The sequence below is a fragment of the Mus musculus genome, chromosome 1 (assembly GCF_000001635.26).
Source record: "Mus musculus strain C57BL/6J chromosome 1, GRCm38.p6 C57BL/6J".
Classification (NCBI taxonomy): domain Eukaryota; kingdom Metazoa; phylum Chordata; class Mammalia; order Rodentia; family Muridae; genus Mus; species Mus musculus.
In genome coordinates, this window is record NC_000067.6 from 52,195,911 (window position 1) to 52,211,531 (window position 15,621).

The window sequence follows — 15,621 nt, forward strand, 5'->3', positions numbered from 1 at the left end:
AGGAGAAACCAGTTTTTGAAACTGTCCATCTTCATCTACATGTATTTCTACACTGTTTTCCATCTTCCATTCTCACGTGTAGATTCTTAGGACATATGGACATGAAGCAGCCTTTCATAAAATCCCTTGAAAGTCAATGGAAATTTATTTCCTCATAGCCTTGAGTCAGGATTTCTAAGCCATCTATATTTTGTAAACTGTGATACAACTATTTACTTGTAAAGATAATTCATACAACTCAGAGTAAAAATTACCTGGAAGTAAAAATCTAGTATCCCAACCATGTCTGTGCCTTCTGGAAAACACTGGAAAAGAGCAAAATCCAAAAAATATGGAAAAGCAATGAAAAAACAGGCAAACACAAAAAAAGCCCACAATAAAATCCATCAGTATTAACTTTAAGGTATACAAGATGTTTCACTTTGCCATCAGAATAGTATGGAGTTCATAAATGAGTATAATTATAAAATAAATTTACATCATGTTACATAAATTCCTAAATTCTATTTAGGAGACAAAGATAAAACAATTTGTGATTTATAATCATACAGAATCTTAAAGTTCTTTAAAAAATAAAGGTTTATTGACACTAGTCAGATATTACACTTAAAAAGAAACAAACTGACCAGTATTTGCACTACTATAGTCAAATATTTTAATACTGCCAAATACATAAAATCAATTAAATATTAACATGAGTAATTTGCTAATAACACTGACTCAAGAGTGCTTCATAGAAACTTTTCACTTTATGTAATTAAAGGCTAATGTAGAGTTCTTAGATGTCATTTTATTAAACAAAAGTAACTTTGAATAGAAAAAATTTTGAAACCTTCTTTTCTTTTAAGTAATATCCTATTGCAAAATTTCGATCTCCACTTTCTCGTTCAGACTGAAACCTAGAAGAAAAAAATGATGGTTGTTCTTGAATTGTATAGCAAAAGTACAGTATAAAGCCGTGATCTACTACCCAGGACTATTGGGTTCTGTCTCCGTTCTCTCACTACAACAGTTCCATCCCCTTGGGTAGTAAGCCTTTGCTCACTATGAAAGGAGTGACATCAACTCATCTCTCCTAAACTTCATACATTCTGAACAAAGAAGCTAATTTTAAAAATGCCAAAATTGGCCATCACTGAAATAAATTAAAATGGCTTGTCAAGCTATCTTGTAGAATCACAATGTACCTGAGGGAGTTGACAGGAATGTCAGATCAGTGACACATAAAATGGAACCTGGAACAGTCACTGCATTAAAGTGACATGTCCCATGACGCAGGAGCAATTACAAAAGTATGAAAACAGAACCTGCAGGACAATACTTTTATTGTTGCTTTTTATTTTCAAGACACTGTATTTCACCCTGGCTGTCCTCTAGAACTTGCTTTGTAGACCAGGTTGGCCTTGAACTCAGCAATCCGCCTGCCTCTACCAGTCGAGTGCTGTGATTAAAGATGTGCATCACTATAGCCCAGCTGTCAAATATTTTTTAATGATATGTGTGATTTGCCTACATATATGTCTATGTACTACTTGTGTGCTTCATTTCCATGGCAGTCAGAAGAGGTTGCCAGGTCCCCTGGAAGACCAGCCACAGATCTTATCCATGAGTCATCTCATCTTTCTAACCTTTGGGACCAAAATGTCAAAACAAAAAAACACAAGCTGGATGACTTCAACAAGTTTTCCAGTCAGATCTGTATTTGAAAGGATAATTCTGACAGTAGTTGGGGAAAGGGAAAGAAAAAGGGGTGAAATAGCAGTCTACTGAAATGAGCTGAAGAAAGCCTGCATTCAAGTAGGAGTTATATGGTCAAACATAAGCCTTTCACAGGAAACAGAATAGACATAGAAGTCTTGCCTTAAAGCTTTCTATCATACAGTCTGCAAAGGGATCCTTGGGAGAGTTAAAGAGAATGAGTTATAATGAAGATAGAGTCCAGAAGCAGAATAGTATTTCTGCTAAGTAGTCGCAGAAGTAAGAGCGACATTCAGTATTAGTTTTAACATTTCTACGGTCAGAAAACAGTAATAAATATGGAAAAGCTCTTAACCTCTGTTTTCCCCTCCTTTCCTTCCTGGCACTAGAGAATCGATGAGGCATTTCACATGAGCGCTCTACCAATGAGCCATCATTTTCTCAGCTCTCCTTTTACTTATTATTTGGAGACAGTTGTGCTCAGTTATCCAGGCTAGCTTTAACAGCCTGCTGATTAACTAGGATTTCCCTGTGCTACAAGGCTCACTTTGTTAAACAAACAAACAAACAAACAAACCTTAACTTACTGAAAGAACAGAAAAACTCCTTATGACAACTCCAGAAAGCTTCCAGGAAAAAGTGGTTAACCTAGGCAGCAGCAATCTCTGGTCTTTCCAAAGGAAATAATCCGCCTGCCCCTGCTCTTGAAAAGCCTGACCTTCAAAAATAAATTAATACACAAACATACAACCCTCACAAAAGAAAAATTTAAATATAAGGATCTAAACTAAACTGCTCTGCTTTTTATTCTAAACAGTAACAAATATACAAATTTGATTAGCTCAAATTTGACTATGAATGCCTAAATGACATTCATTTATTGAGTTAACATCATTTTAGAAAATTATTACTGTTCTGTTCTTGAATGTATTATGTAAGTTAATGACAAAGCTGAAGAGGTGGCAGAGTGCTTAAGAACATTTGCTGCTTTTACAGAGGAGCAGGGCGTGGCTTCCGTGGTTCACACTAACTTATCTCCAGCTCCAAAGGATCTGATCCCATCTTCTGGCTTCCATAGGCATCCTAACACAGACATACACATTATCTTTTAAACACACAATTTATAAATTGTATTATGTATGTATGTATGTATGTATGTATACTTATTTACACACACACACCCATGGAATACATGCTGAGTGACTTAAGGATGACGTATAAACAATATCATGATTTCAAACGATTCAGCAAAGAAAAATCTGATTATATCTCTATTTGCAAACATCTAATTATAAACAAATCTCCCCCCCCCCCCCAAATAAAGGAATAGGCTAGAGAGATAGCTCACTTGGTAAAGTGCTGAGAACTGAGATCAAGTTCCCAGAGCCCAACTAAAAAGCTAGGATGGTGGTACTCACTCACTGACTTGTAACCTCAGAGCTTGAGGGACAGAAACAGAGGGACAGACCCCTGAGACAGCCAAATCAATTGTTTCTAATTCACTGACTCTGTCCCAAAATAAAAAATAAATGTGGACAGCAACTAAGGAAATACACTCAATATTAAACTGACAGTCATACATATGCATATCTAAGTCCACACCCACAAAAATACAAAAGACACACATACACAAAGTAAGATCTTTAAAAATGAAAAGAACAGAAGAGACAAGACATATCCTTTGTTCATTCTTTCAATTTTTCTGTAGACTGAAACTTTCAAAATGAAAAATTGGGTTAAAAAACATGAAGTTAGTCAGGCATAGAGAAATGAGGCAAGAGAAGTATTAGAGCCAAAAAGAAAATAAAAGAGCTCAGGGATTTTGAGATAAACTTGTGGTTCCTTCGGACTCTACAGTTATCTATATGACATTTATTAAAACTTTGAAAAGCATTTTTCAATGTTTCTTAGACCTGATTACCTTCTAATGACCAAATTCTGAGTAATTACCTATTCACTGAAGTAAGTTCTAGGGCCTCACATATATGTGTGTGTATGTGAATATGTGTTTACCTAAAAAGTAAAACTATTAAAAATTTTATAGTCAGTGAATTTAAAGAATTATGATCAAGTGTAAAACCCAAAACACAAATTAGACTTACGTTGCATTACTGAATCCAACATATTCATTACCAGCCATCTTATTCAAAAATTGCATCACCTACAAACCAAATCAGAAGTTTATTAACCAAAATTAAATACTGGGAGAACATTAAGCATAAACATAGTGTGGTGTTAATACTTACGTAGTCAAACTTCTCAGCATTATTTACTCCTTGCTGAAAAGAAATGAAAGGCAAGCATTTTAATACAGACACAACAGATGTTGAGAACGAAGCTAACACATACATACTTCAAACCACTACCATTGGAATCAATGCACTGCACAGTACTTTTACATCTAGGAAATCCTTCTAAAGTAACTTTACATTTAAACTTTTATACATGTCAATATCCATATGTTGAAAAAAATAAAAATTACAAAGGGAATATATATTTTAAAAATACATTTACTAAATCCCAGAGTTATAGAATACAAGTTATGCTGGAAACCCCTTATCTTTGAAACAGCACATGATTTGTTTCAAAAACTTAAAAGTTCACCCTTAAAACATAATTAAGAATATATAATACATGACTTTCATTTAAGAACAATGAATGTTTAAAAAAAAAAAATCAAACTCTTTAGCCATTATTGAGTTAGAAAACTGAGTTGTTACAAGCTGACCTCTTCCACTTCTAATATATGCAAATGCTGGCTATATTACACTAACATGGAGAAAGCTCTATCCTCAGTTACTCAATTATAACAATATTTGAGTTAAAAAATTTTTACTACATAGTTCTAAAAAATTATCTTTTATTATATTTAACATTATGCCAATTCAGATTGTGGAAGATGTATTGTTTCATTACTTCTAGTTCTGACATGTCATCTACTGCAAATGTCATTAGAAAAACGCCTGTGTAGTGGAGATCAGTTCAAATAGCCAAATGGTTTCATTTTACCTCGACGAAGTTTACAAAGCAGTAAGCTGTAGATCTGAAATCAAACGTATTAATTGGTGATATGCACCCAATAGAAACAATACATCTCTAATTTCTAAAACAGGATTCAAATAAAATAATTTGACAACCATTTTAAAAAGCAATTTGTTAAGAACCTATGCTCAAAGTTCCAAAGTATTGTAATTTGGAATGTTGTTACAGGGAGTTTGTTCCAGTGTCATCTACTGAATAAAGCCAGGTCCATTCTCCCTATGAGAAGGTCAAGTTATGACTGATACATATTTAAAACTCTTCAAATGAAGTTATTTAAGAAAGTACAGTCAATCACAGGAATATAACCAGAACAAGAAGGAACACCAAAGTATGTTACCAAAATCAGACATTAACAAAACTTAAGCAGTGCAAGAGTAACTTAATGACAAATAGATTGTAACCCCTATATATTTTTCTTAAGCTTCCCGACATCTTAAAAACTTTCTTATACCAGAATTTAAAATGTAGACATGTAACTCCAAAGCTGTTCAATGAAAAATAATTAAAAGAAGAAATTACCAACTTCATTGAACTGTTGCAGTTGTCAAAATATTCCATAGATCCTAATGCTGTAAAATATGTAACAACATTTAAGCCACAAAAACCTTTTCAACCTCAGAAAAAGCACAAAAAAAAAAAAAAAGCACAACTTTTGGAAAAGGATGTCAGCATTTATAATGTTGCTGTCACATGGATAGATCACTGATTACACAACTTATCAATATGAAACAAACAAGTTACATTGAACTTTCATTTTATGACCTAAGCGGAACCCTGTAAAATTAATAGAAGTTTTCTTTGTTGAGCTATCAAATTTAATATAAAAAAAATTAAAAACAAAAGCCATTTCAACTCTAAACTTGCTCACATACTCGGTCTATTTTATGGCTTACAAATTAAATTTTGCCTTTAAATTGTTTTAAAAGTATCTTTATTATTTATTGCATTCAATATCTATTTCTAAATGATGTTTTTAATAAGCATCTGAAATGCCCTAAGAAGATTTATACAAGTTGGGGAAAATAAAAAACTAGCTGATCATGTGGGCTAAAGAGTAACTCTTTCCCATTTAAATGTAATAGCATTTGATTAGTTTTTGTTCTTATTATCTACTCTGAAAATATTGTTTAACCTAAATCTTTACCTATTAGTTGTCCCCATATATCTTGAAAAGGTTTCATGTAACAGATCAGATAGATGAAACTAACTTTAATATTTTAATTTTCAAGTGTTACAGTAAAAGCTTTTGTTCAAAGCTCTCGGGAGAAAAACAAATACATTAAAAACAGAGTAAATGTGCACTGACAAACTGAAGAGAAACTGAAAAAAGTCAATTTGCTATGTCATAGTAAGTTGAAAGGGGTGAAGGAAAAGACATTACATAACTGCAGTAGGGACTAGGTAAGCAAGGCTGGTTATTCTAGTTCATTCATGATTGAATTTATCAAGGTAAAATGTTTGAAAAAAAGATGACTTGTTAATCATCTTACATGCTAATTTGTTATATTACTTTTTAGAGCATTTTCTTTGGTCTTCAAAAGCATAACCTATTTTAATCCATATGCAAATTTATACTATCTACTGGCAGAACAGAGTAAGAATTCTCACCTATAGTTTATATAGACACTGCAAACTCTTGCTCATAGCTAATGTGCAGACTGACCAGGACAAGGTTTGTTAGAGCAATACGGCCTAAACCTTTACATACCTGAACCTCATCACATAGCAAGCAATACTGTACTTAAGCTGAACTTTTTAAAGCCTCATTTCAATTATGTTGAACTAAAGAATGGGCAATAACCTACAATACCGTAACTGGTGATACAACTTAGAACCAGGTATTGATTGAGTGATTCATAGACTCAAAGCCACTACATAAGATGGCCTTTCTTCTGAAAAATGGGAACTACCTAAACCCAAAAGCAAGTTATTTTAAGAAGGGCATATAGAAAATATATATGGAAAGTAATATTCTTCAACTACCAATGCTTCTGCCCTTAATCACTCATGGACCAGAATATGTTTACTCCAGCATGAAGATCAAAGGACAAGCATTGTTACATGTTATGTTACTTTAATTCTAGAAAAGCTCACAGAAATTTATAGTAAATATAATTGGAAGAGTTTTTAAGAAACAAAACTGGACAAAATATATTTCAAAATTCTAATGTATTCATTAAATGATTTCTAAAAGCAAACCATGGTCTGTTTGAAAAGAATAAAAGAGAATAGAAAAACATATAAATTTAACTTCTATAAAATGCCTATTGAACTATAGAATTTACATCTCTTGAAGCAAAGTGTAAGTGGGAATTTTTTAACAAGGGTGATAAAGGTTTACTCTGCCTATTAAAACAATTAGTGTAAGTGCCAGGGAGATGGCCCAGGGTACAAAGCTTACAGCATTAGAAAAAATAAATTGAAAGCATTATAAAAAAAAAATAAACTGAAAGAATGTCAAAGTACTTTTATACCTGATTTTATAACACATTCATTAATGAATTCACACAATATACTTGGCAACACTAAAGATGCCTCATTAAACAGCCAATGTTAATCAATTATGAAACATACTATCGGCATAAAGAGTGAGTGTGCTAATTAAATATTAGAGATCACAGAAGAAAAAGGCAAAGGTGATAGAAAATGATTTTATAAAATAGTTTTGGTTTGATCTTACTACAGAAAATCTTCTGTAACTCAACATTACTAAACTCCAAATTAGTATAAATAAAAGGTAAGACTGTTCTAGATCTGGGTTTCAGGGCCATGTGGAGACAAGGCCCTGTTAGCTCTGACTGTCCCAGAACTAATGATATACACACAACTGCTGCAGAGCGCTGGGATAAGGACATGTGCCACTTTGCCCTGCTAAGAGCTAGTATTTTTACAAATTATTTCTAAAGATAAAGGAACATAACAATTAAGTTAGTTGGAAAAAATCTACCTTTCGATAAACAAACAAACAAACAAAAACCCTCAAATGTGTCTCAAGTAAATACAGCACTAAATTTCTGTGCTAATTGTACTAAGCCTAGGGCATCATGCACTACTACTATTAAAAGTGACAGACCATCTCAGAACGCAGGCTTTACTAAGATACCTGCCAGATTACAGCTAATAGGACAAATGGAGACTAGCATATAGATCAATTAAACTTGCCTTGAGTTTATGGAGTAACAATTTAAAATGTTTCATTTTTAATTTAAAAAATATCACTCCTTCTTTAAACAGAAAATATACCCACATACAAAACCAAGCTTTTTAAAGTAATAAAACTCAGAAACTACTAGAAGAGACATAAATATAAAAAGTTATATAGTTTACTATACTTCTAAAATTTAAAAAATTCAGTAGTGACAATTATTTTGTAATGTTGCCCTCAATTTCCCAGCCCAAGGCATCAGACTTTAACTTTTAAGCTAAAATTAGGTTAAGTGTTTATCACTGAAAACCAAAAACATGTGAAATATGCTTTTTTACCTAAACATAACTATTCCTCTTATTTTTATTCTTTTCTTTAAACCAAACAATCACACATTATCATCATGAAATCAAACAGACTGAAACAAAACTATTCCCTTAAAGTTAGTAGCTACCAGAGGAAAAAGCGAATAATAATAGTAACCCTTATGTCTTTTTAATTATGTGCATTTTAAGTGTAAAATTACATTTGTTTTTAAAAAGGTATTTACCTATATAGCTTTGTTTAAAATTTTAAATATTGGAGTTTTCCTATAAGCTTAGTGGTTAAGAATTAATGCAACAGGCTCCTTCTGTCCAAATCCTCCTTTCTCCACAATCTGCTAATCCTTTTGAACACTTGCTCTGCCTCTTCCCCCATTTCCTGAGGATCACCACCAATCCTACAAGGAAAAAATATCAATACTACAAAATTATGAAATAAAGAGTCTTACTAAAGACTCTACTTTTTTTGGAGGCGTGTAACATGAGATTTGTTGCAATGGTACCATAACAAAGCCCCAAACTGGAAAGACAAAAACAAAAAAAAAATCAACATCAAAACATCTTAAAAAGATCTTAAAAGCATGATTACCTCTAGCAGCCATAGGAATGTGCATGCTTTAGGCACTCAAGTTTAAGTTCCTCAGAGCCTGTTTGTGTCCAGATAGCAGGCACCAACTAGTGTCTAAGTAGTGACTACATATACCCATTTAAAAAAACAGATGCAGCCTTTAGGCAAATAAACCACTATCTGTGAATAAGCTAAAATAACACAGCATTTCTGCCTTTATAACGGCTAAAGTCAAAGATATCATTACTTGAAATGGCAATCACTTGTTTTATATAGCACAGTAAATTCTAATAAATGATAGAACTCAGATTGAGCTCAAAACCAGATTCTACTGATGATAAAACCCATCCAGTGTCCATTCCCAATAAGGAAGACAACTGGGCTCTTTGGTTATGATTTTATTACCTCAACTTCAAATCACTACCAAGTTATCAACATATTATCATACAAAGACTGTATATAGATATTTAATAAATCTAAATTTTTTTTTCTTTAAAAAAAGGCTAAGGAACGTCTTCCTTTTGAGGGCAGTTTTGCAGCTCTATCATGCTCTATCTTTTAATATTTGTATTATGTTCAATTAAAAAAAATACTTGTGAAACATAGTCTGAAAGTAGAGACTCAAAGATAATGAGCTTAAATATGAATTAGCAACTTTCCTGGTAATTTAAAATCTTACAAATTTAAAGCATCAAATTTTCAAATGCAAGATGACTTTTCTGTACTATTAGACACTGAACCGCATCTATGTTGTCTGTGTTTCTTTACTGTTTCTAATTATGCTAATGTGGATCAATATGGTTCATGACACATGACTGGCCATGATAAATGAAAGTAATGAAATGATGGTATAGTATGACAAGACATGCAATTCCCACGCATATCAGTGTACTTGACTGAGCCCATGGATCATAACAAAAGGATTTTAACTGCATGCAGTTATGGAGGTGTTTGGTAAATCATTTACATATGCCCGCCCTCTAAAGAGAAACCTACTGGTGTGCAGTGTTAATCTTCTCCAAAGTGACCACCCTCTTTGTGACAGGCTCTTACTTCCTGTAGCATGGTCTCACTCTCTTCAAGCCTCCCAGTCTACGCTAAGTCACTATATAGATGAGGAACCTTGACGTTCTGACAGACCCACCACTGTGGCAGTTTTTAAGTTGGAATCCATGAATCATCTTTCAGAAGATGAGGGAACCCATTAAAATATATGTAAAATCATGGAATCTGGGCATTTTGTGAAGATCCAAAAATGGTTTAGAGCCATTCTAGCGTTTTTTTAAAGCTAAGCATCGGCAGAGATTATAGGTCCACAGTTCTTATTACTTGCTCAAATCTGATTTATTAATGAGATTTCTCATTATAACATTTACTGAACTCAATAATAAAGGCCCATTTATCTATGTATATTTCATATTTAAGACACCTAAAGGCAGAGCTCTGCTTTGTATATAACTGCACTACTATTTTCAAAATAATTTTCACCTCAGTATAACTAGATATCAAAAACCAGCTACATTAAAAGATATCTGGCTATATCTGGCTATTTTATTAGAGTTAAAAAAATTAAGTGGGCCAACGCTTGTAAGTCATAGACATATATCTTAAGATAGTAATTTTCTGCTTTAAAACTTGCTGACAGTTAACATAGGTCTTCTAGAATAGCAATTAAATGAATTTTTGTAACTGGGCTCTAAGCCTGTAATTTACCCTCCAGCATTCTGTATGTATTCAGAGTACCCCATCTAGAGTACTGCATGTTCAAATCCATGAGTTATGTTTGGTTCTAACCTGAAATGGACAGGCACAAGTTTACTGGGGAACATATAAGTGCCCCAAACATAAGGTACATTTTAGTAAGTAACACAACTAGAACTTTAAAATAAAATAGAAAAAAAAGGGAAACACCTGAAATTGTATGAAAGTCTAGCACACAACAGAACCATTTTGAAATACTGATTTCAAAACTTTAGCTTCCAATTATTAAAGTGATACAAACACTAACATAAATAAGTCAACATACAATGCAAACATCAAAACTTAAGTAATGTAATAATTGGAAGAAGGTTTCTTTTTTTTTACTTATGGCATGATATAAGTAAAACAAATGAAACAAATTTAGATGAGAACTGTGATCCCAGCTTATGAGGATAAAACAATTTATTGTTTTTAATATAAAAATGTTGTTCTAAACTTAAATTAGAGCATTGCTCCCACTTATTAATAAAAATATCATATAGTAAAATGCTTCTGTTATCATTTATTCTTTCTAGAAACAAAAAAAATTTAAAACATTAAAAAGAAATACCTTAACTCCTACTGATCTGTAAAGTTCTTAAATCTGTGCCAAAGCTTTATATCCAGAAGTTAACTAACAGTTGGGATTCATGTTTTTCCCAACTAATGGTTGGGAATCATGTTTTTCATTTTGTCCTTGAAATGAAATGACATTTGGGGGAGGGAAGATAAATAAAATTCCTAACCCAATATAACAAGACTATTTTCTCAATTCCAAGAGAAAACTTATCATCATAGTCCCACATAAAAAATACATGCTTATTACTTATTTACTAAAAAATTACTAGGTTAAAAAGAAATGTCAACATTTTACCTTTATTAGAGAAGTCACAACAATTGCTCCAGCATTTACCATAGGATTATGTGGTTTATCTGTAAAACATAATCGTGACAGCATTGTTTCAAATACTTTGATCCACTTCCTTGGATGCATACATACTTTTCTGTAGGGAGAATTGTTTGGAGTAAGGCACATATCAAACCAGTTGTTCACACCCAGAATTATGCTGATAATCACACAGTAAAACAAGAATTCATAGAACATTCTGCAAAAAGTAATGTTAAAAGCCCTTCAAATACTGTAATCCTGCCATTTCACTCAATCTTTCTTTATGTGTGTAAATAGACACCGGATCTCTATCTCATAGTTATAATGACTGAATGTATTTCCAAGTTACTATTATTAAATCTCAAATATGCATACAAATAGCTAATACTTACTAAGTACTTGGATAATATTACCATATTAAAAATAATCTTTGAAAAAGCCCATCTGGTATAATCCCAATTTTACCTTTTAAAAATATTCTGTACTTAATGAAAATGTATGCGTGTATATACATGTGCACTTATATAGACACCGAAGAACAAAATATTAGTGATATGCCTAAAATGGTAAGATTTCAGGAGATCTAAATTGTATTCTCTACACTTTCAACACTTTTTGACAGTAAAGGATACATATTTTTGTCAATTTTAAACAGAATTATTTTCATTTTATGTCTTTGCCTACATATCTGCACCACGTGTACACCTGGTATCTAAAGAGGCCAGAAGAAGCTGTCAGATCCCCAGGAACTGCAGTCAGACAGTTGTGAGCTGCCATGCTCCTGTTGGAGACCAAACCTGGGTCCTCTGCAAGAGCAGCAAGTGCCCTTAAAAATGTTCAAGTAACTTAAACTTTTATGTTCACCCATAATCCTACTTTCTTTTAATTCTTTAATAGAATTTTAAAAGCTTAACTTATTACATTACCATTCATTGCATAGCAAATTGTGAACAAAAAACTCTTGGGTGCAGGAAAAATATCAATTTAAAAACATTACTTCTAGCAAGGTATGGTGGTGCATTTTCTAATCCCAGCACTCCATGAGCTCCTGCCTCAAAACAAACTTCTATTTGTCAGAGTGCCTTATTTCCTCATGGATAAGCTTACCAAACCGGACAATCCTAGTACACACATTGCCTGTATATTATAGTCTCCTTGAATCTAGGGTTACATTCCACTAGACAAGCCTCTAGATCAAACTGTGAGCATTGAAAAAGCAGTCATTAAACAGATAGATTCACCATGGGACCCAGCCACTCCTTTCAGCTATATAACCATGAGAATAAGTCTAATGTCCCTTCAGCTGAAAGGTAGATAAACTGGCCTTATTATTATGATGGAGTATTATTAAAGGGGATAAAACTACAACATGCATGGACCTTAAACATACTAAGCTAAGGAAAATTAGTCATAAAAGAACAAATATTAAGTGATTCCATTTATCTGAAGTTTCTCAAATAAATCTGTGGAGAAGAATAGAGTGCTAAACTTTAAGGCCAAAAAAACTAACAAGCAACAACAACAACAACAAAAAACAGGGAATAATCATACATGAATATATAATTTGTTTTGCAGCTGGTCAAAGTATTCCAAATTTACTGAATGATGATTTCAAAACCCTAGGAATAAAGTAAAAGCTACTGAATTCTATACAAATAACATATTTTGGCTTGCTAATTAAAGATTAACAATATGCAAACCCTGAATTGTCTTCTAAATACCATATCAGAGGTAATATGATTATGAAAAGCTTAACTGCCTTCTACTATCCTGTATCAGATGTACTTTGTAAATCTTTCAGTATTAGCTAAATAAATTACTCCAAGAACCAAATTCCTTGAAGCTTCGAGCTGATTATGCAACAAGGCTATATAAATATTAGTTGGCTAACCTAATCCTTATAGACTAGAAAAGCATGGGCCAGCATGATGGCTTAGCAGGGTAAGTGCTTGCTCTGCAAGCCTGAGGCCCTGTGTCTGATCACTGGAACCTATGTAAAGTATGAGAGACCTGACTCCACAAAGTTGTCCTCTGAACCTTGTATGTACACTGCAGCATGCATATACCCATAACACCACAACTCATCACACATGTACATACCATAAAAATAAATCAAATTAAACCTTCTGTACTGGCTAGTTTTGTGTGTCAACTTGACACAGGCTGGAGTTATCACAGAGAAAGGAGCTTCAGTTGGGGAAATGCCTCCACGAGATCCAGCTGTAAGGCATTTTCTCAATTAGTGATCAAGGGGGGAGGTCCCCTTGTGGGTGGTGCCATCTCTGGGCTGGTAGTCTATAAGAGAGCAGGCTGAGCAAGTCAGGGGAATCAAGCCAGTAAAGAAAATCCCTCCATGGCCTCTGCATCAGCTCTTGCTTCCTGACCTGCTTGAGTTCCAGTCCTGACTTCCTTAGTGATGAACAGCAATGTGGAAGTGTAAGCTGAATAAACCCTTTCCTCCCCAACTTGTTTCCTGGTCATGATGTTTGTGCAGGAATAGAAACCCTGACTAAGACACCTTCTCTAAGAGATGCTTTCCAAAACTGCCATCAAAATAAACTTGTTTCCTCACTCACGATGACAGAAAGCACCAGTCAACTCCAACTACAGGACAAAAATCATTTATACTTTACTCTTCAAAAGAACATGTAATTACAGAGTAACTACCACCATTGCTTACCCATTTATCATCTTTATATTAATCTTTATTATTATAATATTACATAGCAAGAATATTTAACCATGGAACTCTGAATACACTTACAAACACATTTGTTTCTATACTATAAATCTAATAGTAAAATTTTAAATATGAAAAAGATCTCTAAACTGTTTTGTGTTGTGGCTGATATAAAACAAAGATTCAATAGCACAGCATCCCTTGAGAACTTGGAAAGGTTGATAGACAAGCCCTCTTGTTTTATATTTTAATTCTTATGAGAAATCAGTACTAAAATCTTGAGTTCTCAACACAATCTTCTTATCCAGACCAAGTCATGAATAACTTAAACTTTTAAAAGCCATTCATGATTATTACAAAAATTTTATTCATAAATGTCAAGTTTATTTACCCAAATCCTCATTTTATTTTTTTTCTACCAATAGAAATTTTAAGTTTCTCAAAAGACATTTTGTTATTTTACATGTACAGGTGTTTTTCCTGGATGGATGGATGTTTCTATACCATGTGTGTGCCTGGCGGTGAAAGAGGCCAGAAGAAAGTGTCAGATCCCCTGAAACTGCACAGTTGTTAAGCCACCATATGGTGCTGGGAAATATGTTATTTTGGAAGACCAGCCAGTGCTCTTTCTTAACCACCGAGTCATCTCAACAGTCCCTCAAAAGGTTTCTAACATTCACATTCCTGCATTTGTTGTAGGTACTTAAAAACCTTCCTCCAACTCAATGTATCTGCCAAAAATCACTTACTCTTCCTTGCCTTCCAAAGGAAAATACTGAAAAATATATTATAAAATATCTTATCTTCTGGGAATAATAATATGAGTGCTTTCATTAAACCTGGATATCAACGAGACTAATAAAATTTGAAATATAATATCCTAAATGAAGTTGCCAATATATGCTAATTTTCAAAACACAGCACAAAGATTATGGCAAAATACAGATAAAAACTGTTCTAAAAAATATAGAATACATCAGTTGTGACTTCATTTGAAGAATTGATAAAACACCAATGAGTGAGACATTTCACTTTTTTAATTTGACAGAAAGAAAACAGAAGTTTATCTTTTACAATTTTCTAAACTTCATCTGCTTCCTTGTACCTTAAACCATCAAATACCTAACCTTATACATGCTGCAGGATAAACACAAAGGCACCCTACTGAAGAAGTCAAGCTCCCTGTGGATCAGATTTAAAACCTCTGTGGCTGAAGTACTGTCTACCTTTGTTTTCCTTCCTTGTTGAATGGCTGTGACTTGAGTAGTAAGACTTAGTAATCCAATTACCTGATCTAAGATATTCCTTCCAAATAGCAAATGTTATGAAGGAGAAAGACCAAAGTCACATAAACAAATTATCGATCATTAAAGCCACAGTACATGAATATAATATACCCTCCAATCTACCCACAGCCCGTACAGACTGTCCTCAAGTATGAAAGCAGTGTTTGAAACATTCATACACTATGTGAATATGGGAAAAGAGAAACACTATTAGAACTTGCTCGGTCAGAAAAAGCCATGCTACTTCCTT

At 33.3% G+C, this 15,621-nt stretch overlaps 1 protein-coding gene across 11 annotated transcripts in view; it reads right to left on the reverse strand.

Moving 5' to 3' along the window:
* Gls (glutaminase) overlaps nucleotides 1–15,621 on the reverse strand; it is a 71,561-nt gene that overhangs the window by 32,462 nt on the left and 23,478 nt on the right. For 6 of the 11 annotated variants that reach the window (NM_001081081.2, XM_006495702.2, XM_006495703.4 and 3 more), the window contains 5 exons: nucleotides 11,391–11,449; nucleotides 3,945–3,977; nucleotides 3,801–3,859; nucleotides 833–899; nucleotides 255–305 (listed from right to left, as the gene is read on the reverse strand). In NM_001081081.2, coding sequence (NP_001074550.1) covers nucleotides 255–305; nucleotides 833–899; nucleotides 3,801–3,859; nucleotides 3,945–3,977; nucleotides 11,391–11,449 — 269 coding nt within the window. Of the gene's footprint in view, nucleotides 1–254; nucleotides 306–832; nucleotides 900–3,800; nucleotides 3,860–3,944; nucleotides 3,978–4,190; nucleotides 8,607–11,390; nucleotides 11,450–15,621 lie in introns of those variants that run through there. The other 5 variants (XR_001781161.2, XR_001781162.2, XM_017316236.1 and 2 more) reach the window with 4 other exon arrangements.